The sequence below is a fragment of the Epinephelus moara genome, chromosome 11, assembly GCF_006386435.1.
Source record: "Epinephelus moara isolate mb chromosome 11, YSFRI_EMoa_1.0, whole genome shotgun sequence".
NCBI lineage: Eukaryota > Metazoa > Chordata > Actinopteri > Perciformes > Serranidae > Epinephelus > Epinephelus moara.
Window position 1 is genome coordinate 4,248,480 of NC_065516.1, and position 26,391 is coordinate 4,274,870.

General features: G+C 42.7%; 1 protein-coding gene across 1 annotated transcript in view; it reads left to right on the forward strand.

Moving 5' to 3' along the window:
* Positions 1 to 26,391, forward strand: part of dnah5l (dynein, axonemal, heavy chain 5 like) — a 208,353-nt gene that overhangs the window by 26,913 nt on the left and 155,049 nt on the right. The window contains exons 16-27 of the mRNA XM_050056535.1: positions 4,558 to 4,653; positions 6,626 to 6,721; positions 8,882 to 9,055; positions 11,178 to 11,267; positions 11,356 to 11,511; positions 14,302 to 14,441; positions 21,052 to 21,203; positions 21,355 to 21,562; positions 21,916 to 22,003; positions 22,379 to 22,387; positions 24,619 to 24,730; positions 25,341 to 25,510. Coding sequence (XP_049912492.1) covers positions 4,558 to 4,653; positions 6,626 to 6,721; positions 8,882 to 9,055; positions 11,178 to 11,267; positions 11,356 to 11,511; positions 14,302 to 14,441; positions 21,052 to 21,203; positions 21,355 to 21,562; positions 21,916 to 22,003; positions 22,379 to 22,387; positions 24,619 to 24,730; positions 25,341 to 25,510 — 1,491 coding nt within the window. The remainder of the gene's footprint in view (positions 1 to 4,557; positions 4,654 to 6,625; positions 6,722 to 8,881; positions 9,056 to 11,177; positions 11,268 to 11,355; positions 11,512 to 14,301; positions 14,442 to 21,051; positions 21,204 to 21,354; positions 21,563 to 21,915; positions 22,004 to 22,378; positions 22,388 to 24,618; positions 24,731 to 25,340; positions 25,511 to 26,391) is intronic.

The window sequence follows — 26,391 nt, forward strand, 5'->3', positions numbered from 1 at the left end:
CCAAGCTGGCAGTAGTGTTAGCCCAGCTAGTAGAAGTGGAGGCCTAGCTGGCAGTGGTGTTAGCCCCACTAGCAGAGGTAGAGGCCCAGCTAGCACTGGAGGTGGTCCAGCTAGCCGTGGGGCTAATCCAGTTAAAGATTGAGGCCCAGGATTTAGTTCAACATCACCAGCCACGAGAAGTATCAGCAAAAGATTAAAAACACCCAGGAGTGGTCTACCTGTGACAGCCTGTTCCTGTTCACCTGGGGGTGGCCTGGCATGGCCATAGTCCAGTACTCTTGTGAACAGCATGTGCTGACTCCATCTGGCTGGATACAGGGTTTGATTGTCCCTTTTTCTTGGACATGTTGAACTCAGCATAAGATAGAGAGTTATCCACACAACAGAGCAAGACNAGTTACTCTTTGAACAGCATGTGCTGACTCCATCTGGCTGGATACAGGGTTTGATTGTCCCTTTTTCTTGGACATGTTGAACTCAGCATAAGATAGAGAGTTATCCACACAACAGAGCAAGACGTTAATAGCACAATCCAAGGTCTTTTTCGCTCTTTGGATGACTTTTTCAGCAAACACACAGGACCTGCCAAACTGTGTGTCTGCACCTCGGCAGCCATCTTGGAACTATAGAGTGACAGTTAATGTAAATTTAGATATTTATATATGTATATATATATATATATATATAACTGTATCTGCAGTTGGACATGGGCATTAAATTTGTTTAAAGTGGCATTAAAAACGGCATTAAAAAGCATTAAATTAGATTTGCTGATACCTGCAGAAACCCTGGGTAAGTGTGAATACTATGCACAGCCTAGTTCCAATTAAACGCCCAGTCCCTTTCACTAGCCAGGTGTGATAACACATTTTGACAAATGAAGGCCTATCTCAAATACACACCTGGGGCCTCATGTACAAAGACTTGCGTGGATTTCCTACTGAAACATGGCGTAAGCTTGAATCCAGAAAACTTCGTACACACAAAAATATCCATATGTATGAATCTGTGCGTACACATGAATCCAAGCACATTTCCTTTGTACATCTCAATCAACGTGGAATTGAGCGCACATGTTGGAGAACCCGGCCCCTCCCTGTCCACTCCTCCATTTAAATATGCAAATCGTATTTAAATGGGCCATGCACCTGAGATTCCCCTCTCTGCATGATCAGAAAACTAAAACAAAAGAATTAATAAGACGGGAAAAAAAGAAAATCTTCACAGAATGCGAATTGGAAACGCTACTCATTTAAGTGGAGGCGCGCAAAAATGTACTTTTTGGCACACAGTCCTCCGGCATCAATACAAAACGCAAGAGGAGTGAGTGGGAGAGTGTGTGTGAGGCTGTCAATGCTGTGGGGTCACAAAAGCGTACACACGCAGAATTAAAAAAGAAGTGGTTCGACATTAAGGTGAACGTGAAGCGGAGGACGGCTGCCCACCGCCAAAGTGTGGCCAAAACAGGCGGGGGGACAGGAGAGGAGGAGCTCAGCCGTTTGAACAGAGAGTTGCCTGGGGTCAGTTGAAAGCAGACAATTAATTATGTGAACTGGATTTACAGNTAGGAAAACCGGCTCTCGCTGCAAATTGCGCTTTAATGTTGGCCTGTTCAGCTGCATTGTATGGGGATTTGATATACCTGGCTGACGTGGATAATTCCGTCCCACACAGCTGGCATGACTCGGCTCAGGGTCAACTGGCACAGTCCCGATCGGTCGGCCAGCTCCCTCCGGAATGCCCCTGTTGCTAGGAGTCCCGGTGTGGTCAGCACCTGTATGGATACAGGCAGCCCATGGCTCCTCGCTGTATCACGCTCCAAGGTCGGCCGCAGCTCTGCGCACAGTTCCAGGAGGATTGCCCTCGGGAACCAATGCGGCAAATACTGCTAAAACGTTGTTAACGGTATTTTTGGCACCACTTTGCACATGCTTTTATATCCACTCATCTAACTGCAAACACGTGAGTGTGTTAATTGTTCATTGTTGAAGTTGGCGTGAGGCACCGCAGTGAAATGACCGTGGAAATGTGCGGTGCCTCACGCCAACTTCATGGCTGGCATACGCACGTTTCTACAGCTGTTGATCCTTTGGTGACACTTAGAGGTGATGCTGGGAAACTGTTATAATAAATAAATGTGAAAACAATTAGTCCTCAGAGTGATGTGCACATCAGAGACACATCAACAATTAACACTGATGAACAATTAACACACTCACGTGTCTGCAGTTAGATGAGTGGATATAAAAGCATGCGCAAAGTGGTGCAGAAAATACCGTTAACAACAATGGCTGCTTTAGCAGTATTAAGACATTGTAAATGGTGCAATACGAAGAGAGCGTGTGTTCAATCATTTACTGGCACATGATGACAACTGGCTCATCAGCCGCTTTAGGTTCCCGAGGGCAATCCTCCTGGAACTGCGAGCAGAGCTGCGGCCAGCCTTGGAGCGCGACACGGCGAGGAGCCATGCGCTGCCTGTATCCATACAGGCGCTAACCACACTGGGGTTCCTAGCAACAGGGGCATTCCAGAAGGAGCTGACCGACCGATCGGGACTGTGCCAGTCGACCCTGAGCCGAGCCATGCCAGCTGTGTGGGACGGAATTATCCGCATGTCAGCCAGGTATATCAAATCCCCATACAATGCAGCTGAACAGGCCAACATTAAATGCTCTCTGCATGTGCAAAATGCCATGTAGAGCGTTGTTATCAACTGATATTGCTAACAGTGGCTACGGCTAGCCCAACGGTAAAACGGTAACGTCCATGTTTTTTTTTCTGACTTGTCCACCGTTGTCAACTAGAATGCAAAAACTGTTGTCAACTCGGAGGTGACGTCATTCCCACTTCCAGCTTCCGACCTCCGAGTACAAAATGAACACAGCATAAGAATGAGAGAGAGTCGGAAGTATGAAATTGGGTTAGAAAAAATGGGACAAAGAGGAGTGTGGTAGATATGTTGGGGTGAATTTGGAGCACTGCAGGAAGCCAAAAAATCTGCAGGAACATGGATGCTACAGAAGGGTCGAATGAGAACGGATGCCGGACTAAGAAGGTCAGAAGTTGGTGGCAGGCATTTGCCGTAAGAGCGGGAACCTTTTTGCAAGTGTTAACGTGGGAATGTGGGTAGCGGTTCACAACTGACAGTGGCCAGATTAATGGAAAGCTGGTTCCATATAAGTAATTTTGGACAGAAAGAATTTTATTTATTTATTTATTTTCTATGAATACAATGAGTGGTGAAACTGCAAATGGACGTGATGTTTTAAGGAGAAAAGCTGACACTGGCTAATAGGATAGGCAGAGGGTGTGCTTAGGATGAGGAAAGTTTTCCAGCTGTGGAACTGATTAGCCTCGCGTCACCAGGCTCTTCTATTCACTCTGAATTTTGTCTGGATTCTGGTTTCGGTCTAGAGAGCGGATGCGGAATTCACCAAATTCACCAAAGTAAAAGTGTTCACCAAAGTAAAACTTCTTCTGGCACACCATCGATTTGGGGTGATGAGGGGTATAAGAAAATCGATTAACTTAATAGCCTGGGGCTTTTCTTGTAAATTATATTCTTTAAATTAAAGTTTCACCGCATTTCTATTAGCTTGGTGCTTTTATTTTGACGGAAAGGCGCATCCATCGAATTCCGGATCCTGTCTCACTCGCTCTGGTTCCGGTTCCTTACCAAAACGGCCACTAACGGCCCCAGACTAGGAACTGATTGGACAGCTGTGAGGAGAGGCTAGAGATGGTCAGATAGATGGATGTTTGTGCATGGGGATGTAATAAGCCATCAAATGCAAGGATGACAAGAACAATTAAATAACAGGGCAGAAACATAGGGTTATTGTTTATTTATTTGTTTGTATGTTGTTCACTTGAATGATTTCCTTTTGTACAACTAAAATGAGCAATGGTTAGGCCTACATGAAAGATTTCCTTTAATACATATTAAATGAGCATTGGTAGAAGGAACCTGAGATTTAAGATTATTGTTTGCCAAACAATAATTGCTTTCTGCTTCCATGGTGAGTTGATTATTTGATATAGTTGAATTAAAGCTTGTGTTTGTCTTACTTTTAGATTGAGGTAAACCTGTGGTTACACACAAAGCACACTGTCCATGTGAGAAATGTGTCGATGAGAAGAGAATGGATCATGTGTAGTTAAATACTTTTGTGCAGAAATGGGATGTGTTCGAGGCGTGGTCTTTGTTTCTAAACCCAGTTTTATAGAACTACACTTAAAGGTTTCAACATTTCTTTTCAAACGTATGAGCAGTAATTTTGTTTTAGGTTACTGCTGATAAATTGCTGAGCAGAAATCTTAACATACAAAACTACTGAAAAGCTGTATTTAACAGTTTGTTCAGACAATGTAAAACTTTAGTGGGCAGCAACTCGTCTCCTGCTCCAATCAGCAAGTACGTATGTTGATGTCTCCAGATGGTTTGTTGATGCAACCACAAAAGCTAAGTGTCGAAATGAGTTTGTCGAGTGCTGCATGTGAGCGAACTTCACAGTGATGCTGAACCTTATTAAAAGACAACCACATGTGTTCCAGGTGGAGGGCGCTGAGAAGATTTATGCTCGCTACCAGACCATCGTCTCCACGACCAAATCCAAGACCTACGACATCCTGGACCACCGCAAGCCGGAGGTAACATTATATCAATCCTATTAATGCTACATTATATAAATATGCCATACAAGAGAGAGACTAATAGATTCTTTTTGCAAGACAGAAGGACCAAATTGCACTTATTGCACTGGTAAAGTTACAAAATGCTTCAATTTTCAAAGAAAATCATGTCTGAGTTGCTGGAGGCGTGTTGTTCAGTATACCGGTGAGACAACAAAATACAGTGCAGGATTTTTCAGTGACAGGTTGATGTGTTTTTAAGCATTTTAAAGGCTTTTCAGAACAGTATACAGTATAGAACAGGGGTGTCAGACTTACTTTAGTTCATGGGCCACATACAGCCCAGTTTGATGTCAAGTGGGCTGATCCAGTAAAACCATTACATAATAACCTATAAATAACACCTCCAAATGTTTCCCTTTTCTTTAGTGCAAAGACGTAGAAGTAGCTCACATTCTGAAAGAGTTCACGTTTATGAACAATCTATTTACAAAACAGATGTGAAGTGATACATTGCTCAGGGCTCAACAATAAGGATTGCCCGATTGCCCAGGGCAAGTAAAACCCAAGGTCGGGCATGTAAACTAACAACTCACTTGACCGATCGGGCAAGTTGCGAAGATAGTAAAAGTTAATAACTAATTGATAAAATAGATGTATTTTAAAACGCGCTCCTTCGGCTGATGCAGCGGTCTTTCTGCCTGAAGTCACAGGCACACTTAACAATGTCCTGCCCACAGCCCCCATTGATTGGTTACATGGCACAAGTGAAGCACAGCGTGGCACAGCATATAAGAGGAGAGGAGAGGGCTCTGTCTTACCTCTTCATAAACTAAAGTCATATTATTTTGCACGACGGACGCTTCATATAATAACAACAATATACTATTTATGGTGTTATGCCATCGTGTCATTTCTGTCTCTACATGGTCACGCGTCAACAATTCTCCTCTGCTCTCTGTATTGCGCACGGCGGAGTTCCGCCACACACACAGGTGAGCACGCTAGAGCGGCTCGGGCCGCATTTTCCTGACCAAACCTGACCCCGGGCCCAGTGCACTTTGTCAGCTGACAAAGTTATTGTTATGGACAGTGTGTAAATAACCATCAACAGACTGAGGACTCAGGAAAATTTTTCACTTTAAGCACTGACACTGTCATATTTGTGTAGGAATTAAGCTACAATACATGACATATGTTGTTTTAATTAATAAATACAGTGTGAATAAAGATTACATAACATAAAAATAACTGCAGTCTTTGTTATTTGATAGCCGCTTAAATTAAACAATTTTTATAGGGCAAGTAAAAACTGACTTAGGGCAAGTAGATCTGTGACCAACTTGCCCGACCGGGCAAGTGAAAAAAAAACCTTAGCTTTGAACCCTGTTGCTGCATTTTAGTTTTGGTAAACTTGGCGACTGACAGGTAACTTGTTGATTGGACAGTTTTAGTGTTTATCATCCTGCATCATCAGGACCCACGTGAGGAAATCAAATTCTGGTGACTGACAGAAGTTTCTGTAGCCAAACCTTAATGCTTCTAAAGTGGACAGATTTCACAATTAGCAGATGGATTTATTATTGCATTGGATGGATTAATTCTTTCATACCACAAACAAACTGCACCAGATTCAGTTTGGAAGCAGACGGAGACCCAGCTTTTCGAATGGTCTGGGTTTCGTTGTTTGATCCACCAGGGTTCAATTGACAGCTTACTAATCACGCAAACAGACCTAAGTTTGTGAAAGCAGCCGAATACTCATAGATTTTTACAAGTCTGGAAAAGTTGCAGCATGGCAGCAACTATTTTATCTTCCATCGTAAAATGTCACAAAGTAAATAGTGTAAGTATGACATTCTTGTTGCAATTAAACCAGCAGGAATGTGCACTTTGATTAGCCAACACAGTGCCTGGCTGCAAGATGCTGCAGCAAAAGATCCAACTTTTTTACTTTGTGTGTGTGTGTGTGTGTGTGTGTGTGTGTCAGTTTGACAGTGATTATGCAGACTTCCAGATCCAGGTTCAGGGTTTGTTCCAGTCTCTTCAGTCTCTGCTGGACTTCTGGTTCCGTCAGTCTCTCACTGTGAGTTCAACATAATCGGAACTGAAACCAGTTCAGCGTTTATTCTACTGTTGTATGAACTTCAAACTGTTAAACATGTGTAGAGTCAAAGGTACTACGTGGAATTTTCTGAAAATCCTTGTTATTAGTGACACTGTTGGCCGTTACGTGAACTGCAGTCAGCACCCTGTTGCTGCTTATTTCTTCTCTGCTCTGAGCGTGTCCACTCCCTCTCTTACCCCGTTCCCACTGTATAAAAACCCACTACCATCTGGCTTTTGTATTTAATGGGAAAGGTTACAATCAGCATTCAGTCATTGGATAAATGAGGTATTTACTGGCTCCAGCTCTGATCAGCAGTGATGAAAATATAATGTCCGGATGGACACCTAATTTTATGCCCTTTGCCTGCACGATGCAATGACAGGCTGCCACAAAATACTGTCTGTCACATCCAAGCAGTGCTCGACCATTGATCCAGTTTGAGAGAGACTGAAAAAGTAACTAACATAAAAAAAAAATAACCACTGTAACATTTCATAGGCCTCCTCCACAGGACTGAAAACAGGTTAGTAAACAGTAGAAACAGTATGTCTGTTTACTTATTCAGTCTCTCTCAAACTTGGTGTAGACTAAATTTGGAATGATGTTCAAGGGCTGCCCAGATGGAGACAGATGGTGTTTTATGTTGGCACCGCATTGCATCTCGCCAGTAAAAGGGCTAAAATTAACAAGTTCACCCAGGTGTTATTCCATCACAGCTGATTGGAGATGGAGCCGATAAATCCCCGTGACTACTGCAGAGTCATTCGACCCAGGAATGAATGCCAATTGTAACCTTTCTCTCCATTTATCCATCCATTGTGCAATGAGAAAGGGGCTTCCCTGAAACAGTGTCCTCCACCACCCTCACCCTGCCAACCTTGACACTGGTTTTCCCTCGATGTCAGTCACATTCCCGTTTGGCCAGACAGGCTTTACTGGATAAAACTTTATTTTTTATCTGTACTTAACGTGGACTCTGTGTTGTGGTGGGTGCCGGTGTTTCGATGACATTAGTGGACTCCATTAGACGTTAGCTTGTATTTCACACTGTTGGTGCTGTAGCGTAGCGGGACTCCCGAAAAACACTGGGTTTTACCCAAATGGGTTTGGTTTTGCAGGACATAGCAGTGCAGGCTTCAGCAAGCTCTGTGAGCTGTTGGGAGAAGTTCTCCAAAAGGTCTTTCTTACAGAGAGAGACGGCTTGGTTAAGGTTTGGACAAAATGTCATGGCTGGAGGTTAAAATGGATAGTTTGGCAGAAAACCATTTAGGTGCATTTTTTCTCATGGGCACTCCATGACTGTCTCAGCTCCACTCAGCTTGTGCTGTGAGTGCACATTCATGAGTTTTTCATAACTGAGGGTAAGTTACTTTTGTACAAATAATAAGTCCATTTGGAATATATACCACGCTGATATCAGAATACAGACCCCCATGTGAGTGGATTTTTGTTGTTGGACATAATTTAGTCCATTTAAATGTCAGAATATTTTAGTATTATTTACTCATATTTTCCAGTATAATGTTTTGATGGTCAATATGAGAATTCATCAGCAGTCAGGAAAGTCATTTCAATATCTGCAGGGAGGACGAGTGGCGGTCCAGCTGTGCCAGCAGTACAGAAGACTCCGTAAATTGATGGTCACAAAAAAAAAAAAAAGTAAATTCTGTTTGAAGTTACAGTCAGGCCTGAGGTCTCCTGTAGGTTTAGTCTTGGGGTTAAGGGAAAGATTACATTAATAAACAACTTTTTCGGTTACAGTTTTGCCAGTTTATCCAAAAAGTGACAAGACGACCCACTGAGAACGGATGAAACGTGCATCAGGCACACCTCAGTCTGTCTAGGTAAAATACCACGTTTTTAGGGAGTTCCATAGTGGAGCTAAAGAGATGCAAGGCACTCCATAGTGTACATGATTTTCTCAGAAAATTCATCCTTTACATAGAAATCAGTTCAGTCAGAGGCAACTGAGAATATTGGGGAAGGTCTCAGTTTTTAAGTTGCAATCTGTTCACCCACTGACAATAAATAACTATTAATACATTTTTTACACATAGTAGCTTTAATACTAGTGATAGAAGATATGATGTTTGAAGGGAAACAGACCAACATTTGAAGCAAGGGTGTGTGTTTCAGACGGAACGGATGCTGGAGCTGCTGAGAGTGTTTGAGTCCGGTCCAACGGCTCGTCTGGACCTGAAGCAGCACTACCTGATGCTGCTGCAGCGCTACAGCAAAGAGCTGGAGCTGCTGAGGAAGACCTACCAGAGACAGAGAGACAAACCGCCCACTGGACGCAACCTGCCCCCGGTACAACCTGTCTGCCTGACGGACTCTTTCATTATTGATTACTCTACCCATAATTTGATGAACTGTTCTATAAACTAGAAGAAGAAAGTAGTGAAAAGTATCCTCTATAATCTACATTTTAGATTTTAGACATCTACGTTTTAGATTTTAGACATCTATATCTACATTTTTAGAAAAAGTAACTTTACACACAAAATACCCACATGCAGATTGCTTTTCACACATTTTCAAGGCAACAAATTGCAACCTTGACTCGTAATACTTGCCATATCTTTGATCACGGTGATTTTAGAGTCCCTGAAATTTGGCACAACGTCAATCAAATATTGTATTTTTAACAGGTAATATGGAAAGGTCCATGCTTATTTACTTTTGGCTTCTACCTGGGACCCGAAACCACCCATTTTGCACTTGTTTTCTATTTTTAAGAGCCAGTAGTAAAAAATAAGACATCTGCTTCTGCCCTTGTACACTGTTGTGTCTGTGCCCCATAGCAAGCAAATATCATGGCTTCATGTCATGGCGCCACCTTGGGTTTAACACTGGGGGGGATTTTCTTTTTGCAACCATCATCAGACTCTCTCTCTCTCTCTCTCTCTCTCTCTCTCTCTCTCTCTATATATATATATATGTGTGTATGTATATATATATATATATATATATATATATATATATGTATGTATGTATGTATATGTATATATATATGTGTATATATATACACACACATACTGTATATATAGACAGATCAACTAATACAGTGGCCTCTGGCTATTTTCATGCCAAACAATGCAAACATTCCATAAACATTCCGTATTTTATATCAATTCCAGAGTGAGCAAGTACCTTGTAGCTGGTATAATAAAAGAAATTGTGGAAAGAGGTAGGATGAACTACACTCTGTTTTGGTAGTTTTGCTGAAACATTCAGATTTGTTCATTTGCAGAGTTAGGGAAACTGAGTGTTAATGTATTTTAATATTCAGAATTTCTTTTTTTATCATACAGTCAAAATGTAAAAACTATTATCCAACACTTAAGGGCACTTGCCCCAGGATATTCAGATGGCTCTTAGTTTGAAACTGACATGTTATTTGTTGTAAGCCAATCTTCCCCACTTTGTTCAATGTAAAGAGCATGAAGAAATGTATAGAGATTAGGACCTCTAGCAAGATGGTCATGATGGCTCAATGGATTTGTTCTGTTTTGGAATACACAATATTCTTCCAAATTAGTGTTTGTGAATTTTAATATTCAGAATTTCGTTTTGACAAGCTCTCTCTTTTTTGACCATACACCTGTTTGCATCACTGTAATTGGTTGCATAGAGAGGAATCATGTTATCTATCAGCTGACTCTCCTCCATCAATCAGCTGCTCCGTCAGTTGACTGGGCTGTTTGAGATCAGCTGATGTAGCTGGGATGTGAGCTGAGCTTGACATTGTGTCCTGCCTGAACTAAAGCTATGTTCAATTAATGTTCAAGTGTGCAACAGGTATCTAAGGAATTACCAAGGGTATGTTCGGAATGCTCCCAATGTACTTGGCAGGGCGCACCTAACTGCGATCTGGCTGCACGGCTTGATTCAATATAGTAGAGCCTATGGTGTCTTCTTGTATGCACAGAAAATGGGAGGACAAAAAGTATTATTGTTCCGCTTGGAGCCATGCACCGGTGCCAGTGCATTAAATGTCTGAAGAAATGCTTTTAAAATGACAAAAAAATGCTTTTTAAGGAATGAAAATGAAAACATTAACAGTGGCAAAAATTCTCAAAATTCAGCAAAATATTTTACAGAAACTATTTTTGGTGTCAAATAGCATATCCATGAAGTTTGAAAAAAATATAAAACTTACACAAAAACCTCAGTCTAAGTTGATTTGTTGCCAAATGTCAAAAATTCAACAGCTACTCAGTTTATTGTCACCTATGCCAAAGACAAACATGAAATCACATTTATTACATTTAAGGTGCTTGAACAGCTTTTTAAAAAAAATAATTTATCAATAGTAGTTGATCCACTAACTAATTATTGGACTAACCAGAGACAGTGACATCACCTGTCTGTCTGTCTGTCTGTCTGTCTGTCTGTCTGTCTGTGTGACCTCTCTCTGTACCTGTCTCAGGTGACAGGTAGGATTCTGTGGTGCCGACAACTTTTCAGAAAGATTGAAGCTCCCATGTTGATCCTGAAGAATAAGCTTGACGTCCTCAAGGTACGACCTCTGATTTTACCTCATCAATCATGTCAGTATCACAGATCAGTGTGATCTCAGTGACCCCGTCTGCCTGTCTCTCTACCAGGGACCAGAGATGACTAAAGTGATCCAGAGCTACAATAAGATGGCGGTGGTGTTGCTGCAGTATGAGGTGCTGCACCTGCAAGGATGGAGTCAGGCTGCAGAGACTGCGCCGCATTGCCTGAGTGCCACCCTGCTGGTCCGACATGAGAACAGCAAGGTGCTGGACGACGTAACGATAGATTCAACTAGTTAAGTGTGGATTTAAGGTCAACTGGTTTTTATGTGGAATTTAAAGTGGTTGGCGCTGCGGTCCCAAAGGCAGCTGGGTCACTTTCTGTTCTCATCAGAGCCTAGAGACTACCAACAACACAGGACACACTTCATTTTGTTTACCACAGTTACTTTGGTTGTTCCGCTGACTGCCATTACCCCTACTGGAGATAATAATTGCACACAACTTACATTGAGACTCTTTGGTAACTGGGGAAAACTACCAATAGCTACAGGGGAGAACAAATGCACTATCCTCCTCCTGTTTTGGTTGTGCAAGGGTTGACACACTTGGAGATTGTACATGGTGACAGACAGAACTGCATAGTGGAAGCAAGGCTTATAGGGAACAAATGTAAACGCGGATGGTGTCATTATTCTATAGCCATTACATGGTGCAAACAACATTTACTTCATTTTTTTAAATAAACACAAGAAGTTTGTGCTCTAGAGAAAGGATCAGCACTCAATGAAAAACCTCCTAAGCCCTATGATAAGCTATTATGGGAAGGCTTAACTATACAGACCAATGAGCAGTGATAACTAACATGTCTTTGGGGTCATCGGGTGGGAACCTCCTTTCACCAGTGTTTCATCTAGTTGGTCCCACGACACCTCCAGGAGGCTAGACAGTGATCTCTGGCGTCCCAGAGACATTCCCCTAATGCCAGGTCTCACTGCTCCCCGCACCAACCCAACAACCTCCTTTACCTTACTTACACATGGCTTTCTCAGCCCGAACAGCACTGCCACCTTCAACCAAACCCAGGTTCTGTACATGCGAGCTCCAGGTAGAAACAGTGCTGATACTACCTATCCTAGCACATTCACCATACTCTATCTCACACGCTACATAGCATAACTACAATATAAGCTAAAGTTAAAGGAGATAGGTAACTCACAGGATCAGCAAACACACTTACCTTGCAGCATGGTCTCAAACAAAAGGGATTCAAGTAGGCCACTCCCACACTTAAATAACCTTCCTCTTGATTTCAGGATTTCCTCCTGAGAAGAAGTGGATCTCTCCACTCAGGATTTCCTCCTGAGAAGAAGTGGATCTCTCCACCCGATCTCAAGGAGTTATGTACTCTGCTTAGTAGTTCCCCCTGCTGGCCCCCAACTGACATTATTTCTTCTCACCCAGATCCATTGGCTTGCTCTGCCTGTTTCATCTGACATTTCCTTCACTGTCTTCCTCAAACTCTGTCCCCGCACTCCGAGTTCCCCCAGGAGCGAGACAGCTGATCTTGCTATGAATCCCCTACACCCCACTTCCACTGGACAAATCCTAGTTTTCCATCCTCGCTGCTCAGCTTCTGCTCCTAAGTCTGCATATCTAAGCATAAGTTCATTCTGAATTTGATGCCTGCAACAAAAGACCTGTTCGGAACATTTCACAGGTAAACAGGTTCATTGGTAACAAATGATTGTGTCAGTATCACGATTTGGTCTGACAGGGGCATCGTCGAAAGGCTTAGTCACTCACAAGCAAGGACGGCATGAGGTTCACCACTTTGTGAAAAACTGTCAACAAGTAGTCCAACAGTTGAACACTTCTCAACAATCACCATCTATGGTGATTCCTAAATTCCTGCAGTTGTGATTGTAGATCTACAATCAATAATATCATCAAAAGAAAACCAACATTGAATGCCTGTGACCTTTGACTCCTATGACTGCAGTGCGTTAAAAGTTAACATGGCTGTATAAAGGATATTACTCCATGGGCTCAGGAACACTTTTGAAAACCATTGTCAGTAAACACAGTTCATCGCTGCATCTACAAATGCAGTTACCAAGCAGGGGCATTAGCACACCTGGTAGAGCCCCATAAGGGCTTTGGCCTTACTGGGTGGGTTCAGTTCCAACTCACGGGTTTGATTCCAACCCTGGACACCTCCGACCTCTCTGGACCCGAGCTCATCTTAGATGGATTGACACAAAGTAAAAAAAGTGTACTGTGGTCTGACAAGTCCATCATGGACATTGTGTCTTCTGGCTAAAGTGGAAAAGGACCATCTGCATTGTTACCAGCTCAAAGTTTAAAGACAGCATCTGTGATGGTATGGAGGTGTGTTAGTTCCCATGGCGTCATGTGCGTTACTTCACATCTGTGAAGGCACCATAAATGCTGAAAGGTACATACAACAGGGTAGCAACAGACTGCCATTCAGATGATGTCTTGAGCTTATTACAGCAGGAAAATGAGACATATTTTGCCTGTGTTCCAGCAACGTGGCTTCGTAGTAAAAGAGTGCCGGTACTAGACTGACCTGCCTGCAGTCCAGATCTGACTCCCACTGAACATGTGTGGAGCATTATGAAGCACAAAATACAATAACAGAGACCCCGGACTGTTGAGACACTGAAGTAGTTTATCAAGCAAGAAAGGGGAAGAAATTTTACCCTTCAAAACTTCAACAATTAGTGTCCTCAGTTCCCAAATAACTACTGAGTGTTGTTAAAAGAAAAGATGATGTCACACAGTGGTAAACATGCTCCTCTCCCAACTTTTATTATATCATGTTGCAGGCATCAAATTTAGAATGACCGTTTATTTACAACAAAAAAAACAAACAATTAAGTTTATCAGTTTGAACATTAAATATCTTGTCTTTGGAATATATTCAATTGAATATAGGTCATGTTTTGGACCAGTAACTTTGTTGTTGGATATAATGTCAAACATCTGGCAGGACAGAGGCACAGTATCTGAGGACCTGTCTTTTCCCAGGAGGTTTTTGTGAACCTGGACCCGCTGGTGTTGGAGGTGCTGCAGGAAGCCCGGTGGATGACTAAACTTGGGGTGACCGTACCAAAGGTCGTCCTAAAAATGACCTCCAGAGAAGCACAGGTCAAAGCTCTGTACAAACGGTGAGAGAAACTGTTGGCTGTTTACTGTGGCTTGCCTTGTTTTGTTTGATTTTAAGATTATTTTTTGGGGCTTTTTGCCTTTTAATGGACAGGACAGATTGCAATGGGGTGAGAGAGAGAGAGCAATTGACATGCAGCAAAGGGTTGCAAGCCGGAGTCAAACCTGGGACCGCTGCAGCGAGGCATCGCCTCTGTACATGGGGTGCTGGCACTATCCACTACACTACCAACGGCTCTTGTTTTGTTTGATGAAGCAAAAGAGTTGCATAGACGTTCAGAGAATCAGACCATCAAGTTACAGAGTGAAAAAAGAAGACACGATGCAATCATTAGAAAACAAATTAGACGTCTTACTGTTTAATTTCTCTGTAAAATACACAAAGCAGTGCTTGTTGTGGTTTATGCAGGTGCCCTAATTGTCAGTGTTTTGTATGTTTGTGTGTGTGTGTTTAATTTTTACTTGAACTTAACTTTAATTGCTTTGTGTGGGTTTTCTTGTTTTTGTAATTTGACTTGTCAAATGTAACATTACTTTTGTTAAGTTGACTTTACTTTTTTTGGTGGAACTTGATTTTACTGAATGTTATAACTTGACAGTAGCCGTGTTTTCGTGTTTGTTGTACTAGTTGTGACACTAGCTCAAGGCAGTTTTTGCCTTTGTTGAAAAAGAGTTGAGGTGATAAATATGACATGGAAACACCTTTGCCAAAAAAGTTCTGACATAGCAAACCACTAAGTCACATGACTGATCAGCTGATTCCGCTGTCGGTGTCTTCCTGAATATACCAATCATAATGTCATTTGTCTTTGTATCCTAACAGCATTAACATGGCCAACAATATCTGACATGAAAGAATAATCAAGATTTGCTCAGTTAAAACTAATTCTTAAAGACCTCTCAATTGTTTTTCCTCGAAGATGAGTTAGATGTAAAGCTTTGATCATGCCAAAAAAATCAGGCACGACCCTTCATGAAACACATTTCTTTCCAAGCCTGACCGAACCATGGCAACAGTTTTGGGCTAGAGCTTAGCTCAAAACCCAAATTTCAACTAAAAAAAATTCAAAAAATAAAAAAATATTAAAGCATTTATAACAAGCTAAGGGCTCATGTCAGGGCGTAAAATTAACTTTTACCTCATCTGCCATTGGCTAGTGACCTCCAAAAATTTACTGGCCAAACCAGCCAAATAAAAATATCATGCCTTGTTTGACTAAAAATAATTACCTTATGATTTTAGTATGAAAATCCAACTTTAGCATCACTTAAAGAAGACAAAATTGCAACATTGAGTGAGCCGGTAGCTTTAAGCAGAGGTATACAGACTGGATAAATTTGGGGCGCTGGGATAAAGGTTTTGCTGTCAAACATAATGAGATAAATCTTGAAATACATTTTCAAATGCAAAATTCAACCAAAGCAGATTTTTTTTTTTTTTTTCAAACCAGTAAGCTAACGTCAGTAACGTTAACGTTACATACAGTAGCACCAGTGTTGGGTAAGGGTTACTTTAAAAGTAATCAAAGTATGTTACTGCGTTACTTTTTAAAAAAGTAACCAGTTAGGCTACTTTACTGCATTACTCCCGTTTTTAATATTTCCTCTAGGGATGTTACCACACAGAGTAAAAGGGGCAAATGATGGTGTGAAACAGCAGAGGCACTTTGTGAAGTTAACGTTACTGTCATTAGCATCAAGCTAGCAAACAATGGTACATCCTCACGGTCGGACATAAAGTAATAACATTAACAAATAGCGGCGGGGCTTTTACTCACCACAACTGCAGAGGCTCCCAGCTTCATTTGAAACAAACTACATTATAGACGGTCCGTTATTTATTAATCCCTCTGTGTGTTTATATATTTACTTTTTATCCGCTCCGTTGTCTTTGTAAAGTTAACATATCGCACCGTCATTTCAAACTCAACACTTGTTTCAAATTAAAAGCCCCTTATAACCTCGGCTGAGAGAATCCCTCCATTTTCTAAATAGGCTTTTATTCTGAAACATTTGTCAGAACTTCCTGTGGAAGATACAGTAGCTTGATAGTTTACGTATGGCGCTTCAAATGTAGCTCCTGCCATCTGCTGACGCTTTTAGGTGACTACAACAACATGTCGGCTGGCACATGAACACACACAGTTCTGGCAGTGACTCAAATAATAGTCAAAGTAATAAAAACAGAATAACCCGATGACATCACACACGCCGTGAAAGACGACCGGGGATAATTGGTGAGTACCAGCGTGTAGCGTGTACCAGGCATAATGCAAGTCCTGAGTCTGAAATATGTCTATCAGTGAGTCCTACTCCACCTATTTAGACTCCACCTATTTAGACAACAGCAGCATTTCTCCGACCACGTAGCGAGCCACAAGCTCCGTGGCTTCTTTCAGACTGACAGGTTTAACGTTATCTACGTTATTAGAACCAAACGACAGCTGTTGCTTTTTTCGGAGCTGAAGGACCAGCGTTCTAGAAGTAACGGAAGTAACTGATGTGTTGTTTGAAAATGTACTTAAGTGTTTGATTACTCAAACAGCAAACTAACGCGTTAGGTTACTCGTTATTGCAAAAAGTAATCAAAGTACTCCCATTATACCCAACTCTGAGTAGCACACAGTAGCACAGGAGTACTACTGTGTGCTACTGTGTGCTACTGTGTACTACTGTATGTAACGTTACTGATTTTAGCTTACTGGCTATGATATAAAAACACACACACACACACACACATCTGCGATATCTGTCGTTCAGGCAATGTTAGAAGACTAACGTAATGTTACCAATTTAGTAGTAGTAAATTAACTTAGCGTTCATAGGGGTAACATTAACAGTAATTAACACTAGCTAACATGATAGCAGCCGATGAAAAGCGTGATTGATGTTAAGGTTGACTCAAACTCAACAGTTCTCACCAATTGACCCTTCGCTAAGTCCCGCCCCCGGACGTAGACTGGCCAATCATAACGTAGCATCAGGCCAGCTCAGACAAGGGTCCGACAACAACACAGCTGTGCTTCATTGACTCTAATGCAGTCATTTAAGATTTCCTTCATTTTCAGGCTGGTTTTGTGGATTTGGAGCTAAATGTTGTGCCTGGGGCACGTCGTGTATTAATGATACTCGTTACCTGGAGATGTTGGAAAAAGATATACGTTCCTTCCCTGTTCCAAAACCAAAATCAAACCCTGAAAAGTGTAGGGTTAGCTAGCTAGCTAGTGAAGATATAGCCTACTGAATGTACATGCTGCTTTTGTTTTTTAATGATTATAACAATAAAAAAAAGACCGACCCTGCTGTACAGGAACCAGTGAAGAGAAGCAGGGAAACTTTGCTGATATTGAACCAGCTGTGTGTCATTGCATTGTGCACAGATGAATGTTGTTTGACTTCTTTCACAGCCCCCTGACAGTCCAGCTGCCAGTCTGGGTGCTGGCAGCAGCACGGGGGGCTGAAGCCAAACAGCGTTCATCTGCACACACTGCAATGCCACACAGCTGGTTCAATATCACCAAAGTTTCCCTTTATATTCATTGGGTCTCATTCATGAAACGTGAGCAGAAGGAATTTGTGTGTAAACTCTTCGCAGACGGAAATTTATTCATGAAACGTGAGCAGAAGGAATTTGTGTGTAAACTCTTCGCAGACGGAAATTTATGTGCATGTCCGCATTCATCAATATTTTAGTAGCTCCGATCTTTTCGTAGCTACTAACAAAATCTACTCCTGCTCCTGACCACTCGTAGTGCTTGTGTAAATTTAGTAAAGCACATAAATATTGCTTGTAACTATTGGAAATTACAATTTTAACTCGTATTGCGCTCTGTTATGTACACAATACACAGATGCCTTTGAAACACGTAATCTAAACATGACAAAATATTAAAAATATAACACATTTAGTTAAATTAGTTGGTAATTAGCAGGTTTAAGATCCAGATTAGGTTCATGATTTTGAATTATCTATGTAAATCGTCTCAATAGATTACACGTTCTTTCTACATGTTGAATGATGATAATAAAAATATCTGTAACGACAGCTGGATCACAGCCTGTTCGGCCTCGGTGCCTGTGTTCAGCAGGAGTCACAGCCTGTTCGGCCTCGGTGCCTGTGTTCAGCAGGAGCAGCAGGTGGTGGAGCCACGAAGGAGCACGTGCCAGCTGAAAGAATTATTTGAGCCACGAAGGAGCACGTGCCAGCTGAAAGAATTATTTGAGACAACACGGGGGTTTTTTTGTTGTTTGTTTTTTTGGGGGGTTTTTTTGTGGCTTTTTGATCATATGAATAAATAAATCTGATTTGAAAAATGTTTAATTTACATTGTATTAAACAGAGCTTTAGGCTATTAAGATTCAAATAATTTGAAGATGATGCATACAAACTGCTGTAGGCTATATGTTATCCGTATCATTTGTTAAAATAAATGTTAAATAGCTCTACATTCCGACAGCCATCACTGATTTAGAGTTTATCCATTACGCACAAAACATCTCTGGTTTCCCGTTCCCACTTCATTCAAAACCCCACAAATGAATCTTCTGTTTGTTTGGTGACCGCTGTATTTTTTTTGTGTGTGCTTATGCGTTTCTTTGCCTCCAGTTTCATATCAAACCATTTACGCTTCACCTCTGACATGGTTCTTTGTACTACGGAGACAACATTAACAGCATCTGTTACCTCCCTCCAGGCCTTCGCTTTGCCTGTCCCTGTCACACCACTACTAACTGAAGAAAATAAAATGTTTTTTCTTAAGTCCACTTCACCCAAAATTATTTTGATCTCCGCTTCTGAAAAATTATTTTTTCTTTCTCTGTCTTTCTTTCTTTGCGCCATGACTGACAGGTCGACAGGATGCACCTACACCTCCTTATATGGTGGTCATTGGCTATTCATGGGCGGGGATTTATGCTAATTGCTGATTACCGGGAGCGCGCTGTCACTTTGCGATGGATTGGCATTCATGATCATACACACGTGTTTACGATCAAATCTGAGTTTCCCGCGGCGTTCCTGAATCCGGAGTAGGTTTTTAGTAGAGGAGGCTTTTCATGAATGAGACCCATTGTCTTCTGTGGCGATCAGCAGTGATGTGGTGGTTCACATTTACTCTGTGATCTGTAGGCTTTAGCTTCAGTCTTTATTTTGTTACCTTGATTCCGTTGCTGTGTCAGTCTGACATCCTGAATATATCCTTCAAATGCATATTGTAGACCCTTCTGTCTGCTTCTGTCTGAAATCGCTTTTTTGTTTTTCCAAAAATTTGAGAGTATTTCTCCAGGGAGTGCAGTTAGCGACAGTGGGAGCGCTATGCCAAGTCTAGCTCCAAAACCCAAAGTTTGTCGGACTTAGCAACAGTAACTAAGGGGGGCGGGCCTTAGCAAAGGGTGAATTTTATAGTGACTGAAGAGTAAAAACACTTACTCGCAGAGCCACTCGAAGTCCACCATCAGCCTTCCCTTCTTTCCCAAGGCGTGAACGGTCCTGAACATGGTCATCATTTTTCTTTTAGTTGGGTCGGGTCACCATCACTGACCAGAGGGGTTGAGTTCATAGGTTGAGAGGCGTTCAGGCAATCACTGTGGCATCTAGACCTCTCGTGGTCTTTAATACCTTACAATTTCATGTTCCATGCCCCTAAAACAAAGGGATTTTGCCTCTGTGTTTCTTTGGCGTGCTTGCGGCAAAGGCTGCAGCTCATTGTGTTGGTGTGGGGGTCGTAGGTCAACCATGACCGCGGCTGGCCAGCCTCATCTAGTTTGCATTTTTCAATGCTGTGCGACATTTGAATTCTGTTTAACTGTCTGTTCTTCTTGTACAAGTCCAACATGTTCATCTTCGTTTTTCCTCTTTTCTGGCAGTGGCTTCACACCAGGAATTCAGAAGTTACCATAGAATGCCAGAAGTTCCGGTAGCTTACATCATGCATTCCCGGCACACGTACAATAAGCCGCGAGGGTCAAAACAGTCTGACACAGCTGGCAGAAATGGTCGAAGCACATAAAAAAGCCACACGCAATTCAAAATTTTCCATTGGCCACTGGCGATTTTACACGCCAAACTCATTTTTTACCCACCATTGGTGCTTGGCGGGTGTTAATTTTACGCCCTGGCTGACGTGCTTCCTCGCACCACTGTCCCTTCTGTTATTTCAGTAGTCTGTCATTGGCTCTGCGTCTTGTGCACAACAGGTTCGGCAGAACAGGATGCTCCCCCCAGTTTGTCCTTGTCTTCAAGTGTGCACGATGGTCCATGGCAACGCAGTCCACAGATGATGATCACCTCTCTCCGCTGCTTATTACTCACATTTCTCCCACTGCTGGAGAGGCAGCAGCAAACACTGTAGCCAAGTTCATTCACTCCAAACCAGTTGATGGAAATACCCTTAATTCAAGTTTCTTTTTTGCAAACATTTTAGAAGTTTGCTTAAAATTTGCTTGGCAGTTGAATGGAAACATGGATACTGAAACATTTTGCCTTGACATGATTTGACCCATGCTTCTTTGACTTGACCCCTCTCACCTTTACTTACTTTGACTTGGCTGGATTTGTCCTGACCTTGTTAAACTTGTTTTATCTTTAACTGAGACTCTGCTCTGCTGGTCCAGACTGCTGGAGCTGCTTCAGGACTACGGCTTGGTGGTTGCCAGGATCCCATCTTTCCTCTTCCCTCTGATGCAGCCCTTCATCGGCCGAGTGGAGGCGGCTCTCTCTCCTGGACTCACTGCACTGTCCTGGACCTCCCTCAACACTGACTCATGTAAGCAGGAACAGATGAACAGATGGTTTGATGGATGCAGAGAAATATATTTGATGTTTTATGATGTTAAGAAACCCATTTAAAAATATGAACAACACCAAAGTGCAAAGATACCCAGTAATGATGCAATTCCACTCTGTGTCCTGCTCAGTCATAAACAGTGTGTATCAGGCTCTGAAAGATCTGGATCAGGTAAATAAAGTGGCCACAGACCTGCTGGAATGTCGCATCGGTCGGCTGCTTCAGGCCATGTCGTCCTGCTATCTGCTGGTCCTGCCTGAAGACTCACCTGTCTCACCTCAGGACCTACTGCTGCAGACAGACAGCTCAGTCCAGGCTGCTGCTGCCACTCTGAACTGGTAATACTGATGAAAACATTATTCACACTACTGATACTTCTCATACTACTGGCACACCAGCGGGGTCTAAACATGTGTCAGATGGTCAGGATGTGGTGTTGTCACCTCTGTAACTGCTCATCTCTGCTGCAGGCTACAGACTACATTAGCTGCTGCTAGCATGAATACCAACTTAATTGTGAGCAGTGGAGTTGCATGATGGGTAATGTAGGTGCCAGGTTTTGACAAAGAAGAATGTGTAGAATGAAAAAGACCATATCTGTGGTTTTGTTGCATTTTAATCTATCAATTGTGAGTCCAATCAGTGGAGGACTGATTACAGCAAGTAACCGTGTGTGTGTGTGTGTGTACAGGCAGAGTCAGCAGGTAGAGAGATATGTGTTTGAGCTGATTGAGGAGCTGAAGAGGAGGATGAAGACAACAGAGGCTGTTAATCTAGAGGTAACACACACACACACACATTTGAAATGTGTCATTCATTATGAGACATTCTTCTTCTTTTCTCCTCTCCTTGTCTCCTCTCCTCCCTTCTCCTCTCCTCTCCTCTCCTCTCCTCTCCTCTCCTCTCCTCGGCTCGGCTCGGCTCGGCTCGGCTCGGCTCTGTCGGCTCGGCTCTCCCCTGCCCTCAACCATGGACAATATTTTTCTTATCAGGGATGTACTTGATTTATGTAGATTTTATAATGTCAATGTTGGGATTGTGTCACTGGATCAAGAGAAGGCTTTTGACAAGGTGGATCACTCATTTCTGTTTGCTGCACTTAGAGGTTTTGCGTTTGGTGATGTGTTTTTGTCTTGGGTTAGTTTGCTGTATAGTGGTGCACAGTGTATGATGATGGGGGCGGGGCTGAGTCAGCCAATTCCTGTACAGCGAGGCATAAGACAGGGTTGCCCTGTCTCAGGGCAACTGTATAGCCTAGCCATTGATCCCTTGCTGTGCAGGCTGAGAGAGCGCCTCATTGGTCTGTCTTTCCCTGGAACCTTAAGTGTACCTCGTGGTCTACCCACTGTATCTGCTTATGCAGATGATGTTAATGTATGTGTAAGCAGCCAGGAGGATGTTAAATGTCTGCAGGACACCCTTTGTGCCTATGTCAAGGCCTCACTGCAAGAGTGAACTGGGCTAAGAGCGAAGCCTTGCTTGTGGGACAGTGGAGGGATCAGGCAGTGCCCAGTCTGCCTGGAGGACTTAGGTGGGGAAAAGAGGGACTAAAAGTTTTGGGGGTGTTTCTGGGCTCTGAAGGGTTCCAAAGAAACAACTGGGAGGGAGTGAAGGAGAAAATGTGTGCTTAGTTGTCTAAGTGGAAATGGTTGCTACCTCAGCTGTCGTATAGGGGAAAAGTTCTGGTCGCTAATAACTTGGTCACCCCGACTCTGTGGCACAGACTTGTCGCTCTGACACCTCCAAGGGGTCTGATAGAGGACATCCAGAAGGACATCCTCAACTACTTCTGGTTGGGCAAACACTGGATCCGATCAGCTGTCCTTCACCTGCCTGTGGCTGAAGGGGGACAGGGACTGAATGACATTCAGTCCAAAGTTGCCTCCTTCAGACTGAGAACTGCTCAGAGACTGCTGTACAACTGTGGCCCCAGCTGGTGTGATACAGCTCGCCTGTTGCTGAGGAGAACAGGGTGGTTGGGCTACGACAAGCAGCTTTTCCTCCTAGAACCAGAAGCTGTGGACTTTACAGGTGCAACACCATTCTACAGCTCTGTATTGCAGGCTTGGCAGATTTTCAAGACTGTACGGGACACAAATGCGCCTCCAGGCATGTGGCTTTTTGAAGAGCCATTGTTCTACAACACCTTTATTAAAGCCCGTACACTGCAGTCTGCCAGCCTGAGAGGCAGTCTTCGTGTAGCTGGCTGCACCAAACTGGGTCACCTTATGAAGATGACGGCCACAGCCATGGAAGCCCTGATGGAAAAGAGCAACATCAGCTCTGTCAGGCTCATCAACAGAGTGGTGGAGGAAGTCTGTGCGGCTCTGCCACAGCCACTGAGAGTGTTTGCAGAAAACCATGCTCTGTCTGACCAATGGGATGATGAGTGTGAGTACAGTTTCCCCTCTCTCTCCATCACCCAGACTGTGGGTGAGAAGCAAGAGGGGGGGTCAGCTGCTTTCCTTACAAACCCCTCGTCTAAACAGCTTTGAGGTGGTGGAAAAAAGGCAGTCTATGAAGTCTGCGTTAAGGTTCTGAACCTGCACTCTGTGGCAGGGCTGAAGGAGTCAAGGTGGGCTGAGTTCTTTGGCCCAGACATTTCCCCAAAGGCAGCTGGCGGTCCCTGTACAAGATCCCCTTGGAGAAGCGTACAGCTGACCTCCAGTGGAGGGTCGTACATGGGGCAATAGCTACGAACAGATACAAGAGCACACCTTGATCCGGAGCTAGGGGAGGGGTGTAATTTCTGTTTGTACACTGAGACTCTTTTTCATTTGTTTGTTGAGTGTCCTCGGCTGTCACAGCTCTTTGACCTTTTGAGGAGTTGGTTGCATGGTCTGCAGGAGGCCTTTTCTTTTCCACTGTTCATTTTTGGTCCAAAATACAGTGCTTAAAACAAAAAAGTACACACATTGATAAACTTTCTGCTGAGTTACTGCCAAGTTGGCTATCTGGCTGACTGGCAGGAACTGGACTCAGGGTGCCGACAGTGTGGACCCGATGCCGGTCTTAGAAAGACTCTTGAAATCCTGGCTCAGAGTGGATTATTGTTACTGTCAATCTGTGGACAATTTACAGGACTTTAAAGAAAGATGGACTATTGGGGGTGTCCTGTGCTCTGTGACAGTGGATGGAGAGCTGGTGTATAATTTCTGAGTAGTTGTGTAACATTTACTGTGTCTGGCAGACTGTTAATTCAGGAGCAGTTTTTGTCTGTTTTTGTTGTTTGTTTGTTTTGTTTTAATTTTTTTTTCTTGATGGTTTGGACTTAATGGTTTTCAGTCATTGCTGAAATGATGTAATAAAGGGCCTTGAAAACCAAACCTCTCCTCACCTTTCCTCTTCTCACATTTCCTCTCCTCCTTCTCCTCCTCCTCAGGGATCTTTCCAGTGTCTCCATCCAGACTCCAAACAGAAGACTCGCTGTCAGTCTTGTCTTCCCTGTCGTTTCTACAACCTGATTGGTCAGCTCTGTCATCGCAACACTGAAGCCCTGGTCAAAGGTCAGTCATCTTTCCTTCCATGTCTCCTTCTTCTCCCTCCTTCCCTCTTTCCATCTAACCAGTGCCGTAACGGAAACACGTGAGGCCCCCCCGCAGCTAACCCTATACTTTACGGGCATGCATCTAACCCGTCTTTTATCTTGTCTTTCAACAGTTTGACTCACTTCCTCTCCATTTTTCATCTCTTCCTTCTCTTCTTTTCTCCTGTGTTTAGAACAGGTAAATGATTCTTTTTTTTTTCATTAATTAAAATTTCCTCTGAGAAATTTAATGGAACATTCTGTTGTTTTTATAAGTTTAAGCCACACAGACCACTCCACAATTTTAACACGATTAAATGAGTCACACTGAGGACGTTAATGTCTCTGAGTGTTGATTCTCATAGCAAACTAAAATGAACTGAGAACAAAGAGCCCCTGGAGGCAGGAAAAAATTACAGTGCTACTTTAAATCAAATGGGAAATGTTTACCAGTAATCTAAACTGTAAGAAGAGAATATTTACTGGGCTGATTGCCCAGCATTTTACTGGACGGTGTTTCCTTGTATCTTGTTTAACTGGGACCTCTGACGGTCTGTTCACCCCACACTGATTTCTCTTTTTCCTCCCAGCCACCAAATCCTCTCTGGACGTCCTGAGGAAGAGACTTCATGTCCACAAATACCAGCCATCCTCTTCCTTTTCCAGCAGCAGCCAGTCAGCTCCTCCTCCTCTCTTTAGAGCCTCCATCCAGCTGGCCATCCCCAACATCGTCCTGAGACCCAGCCTGGACGACATCCAGGTACTTCTGTTCATTTCTATAGCTACAGTGAACTCTACTGAGCTCCTGTGGGATGAACTGAAACAGCGACTCAGTGGATCACTAACATCGGTGCTGGAGCTCACTGGCGCTCTGCTGTCTGAATCAGTATCAAACCCCTGCAGCAGGTTCAACATCTGACTGATGTAGTAAACTACAATATTAGGCCTCACCAGGGGGCACCATTAATGTAGTAAACTACAATATTAGTCCTCACCCAGGCAACACCATAAATGTTGGGAACAATATTGGGCGTCACATGGAGGCACCAAAAATGTAGGAATCTACTGGTGATACTGTAAAAGAGGGGATACTATTTGTTGTGATCTAGGCATGCTATGTTTTACATGGCGGCACCATTTGTTGGGACTTAAGCCTTAACACGGGCCTGACTTCATAATAGATCTCAAATTAAAGTATCAAATTGACTATCTGAAATAATTAATCATTATTAATAATAATTATTAATTATGTTAGATAATGTGACTTAATTTACAATTAATCACCTCGTGGGGCACCATTCCTGAAAAGGGAAAACATGATCGCCAGTTAAAGATATCAGTCTCAAAAAGTTCACTAAACTATCAATTTGGAATTTTGATTAATAATTAAATTAATAACAATAACCAATTTTAATGGTAAAGCCTGAAGGATTTCAGAGTTCTTGACGCAGCAGAGGTTGACTATTCATTCACCCTTATGCAACATTAAACAGACAGCAGGTATGATTCCAAAAATATGTTTATTCATAAAGTAAGCCAAGCAAAACCAAACACACAAATTCTAACTAACTATATACAAGCTTGGTGAGTGTATCAATCAATCAATCAATCAATCAATCAATCAATCAATCAATCAATCAA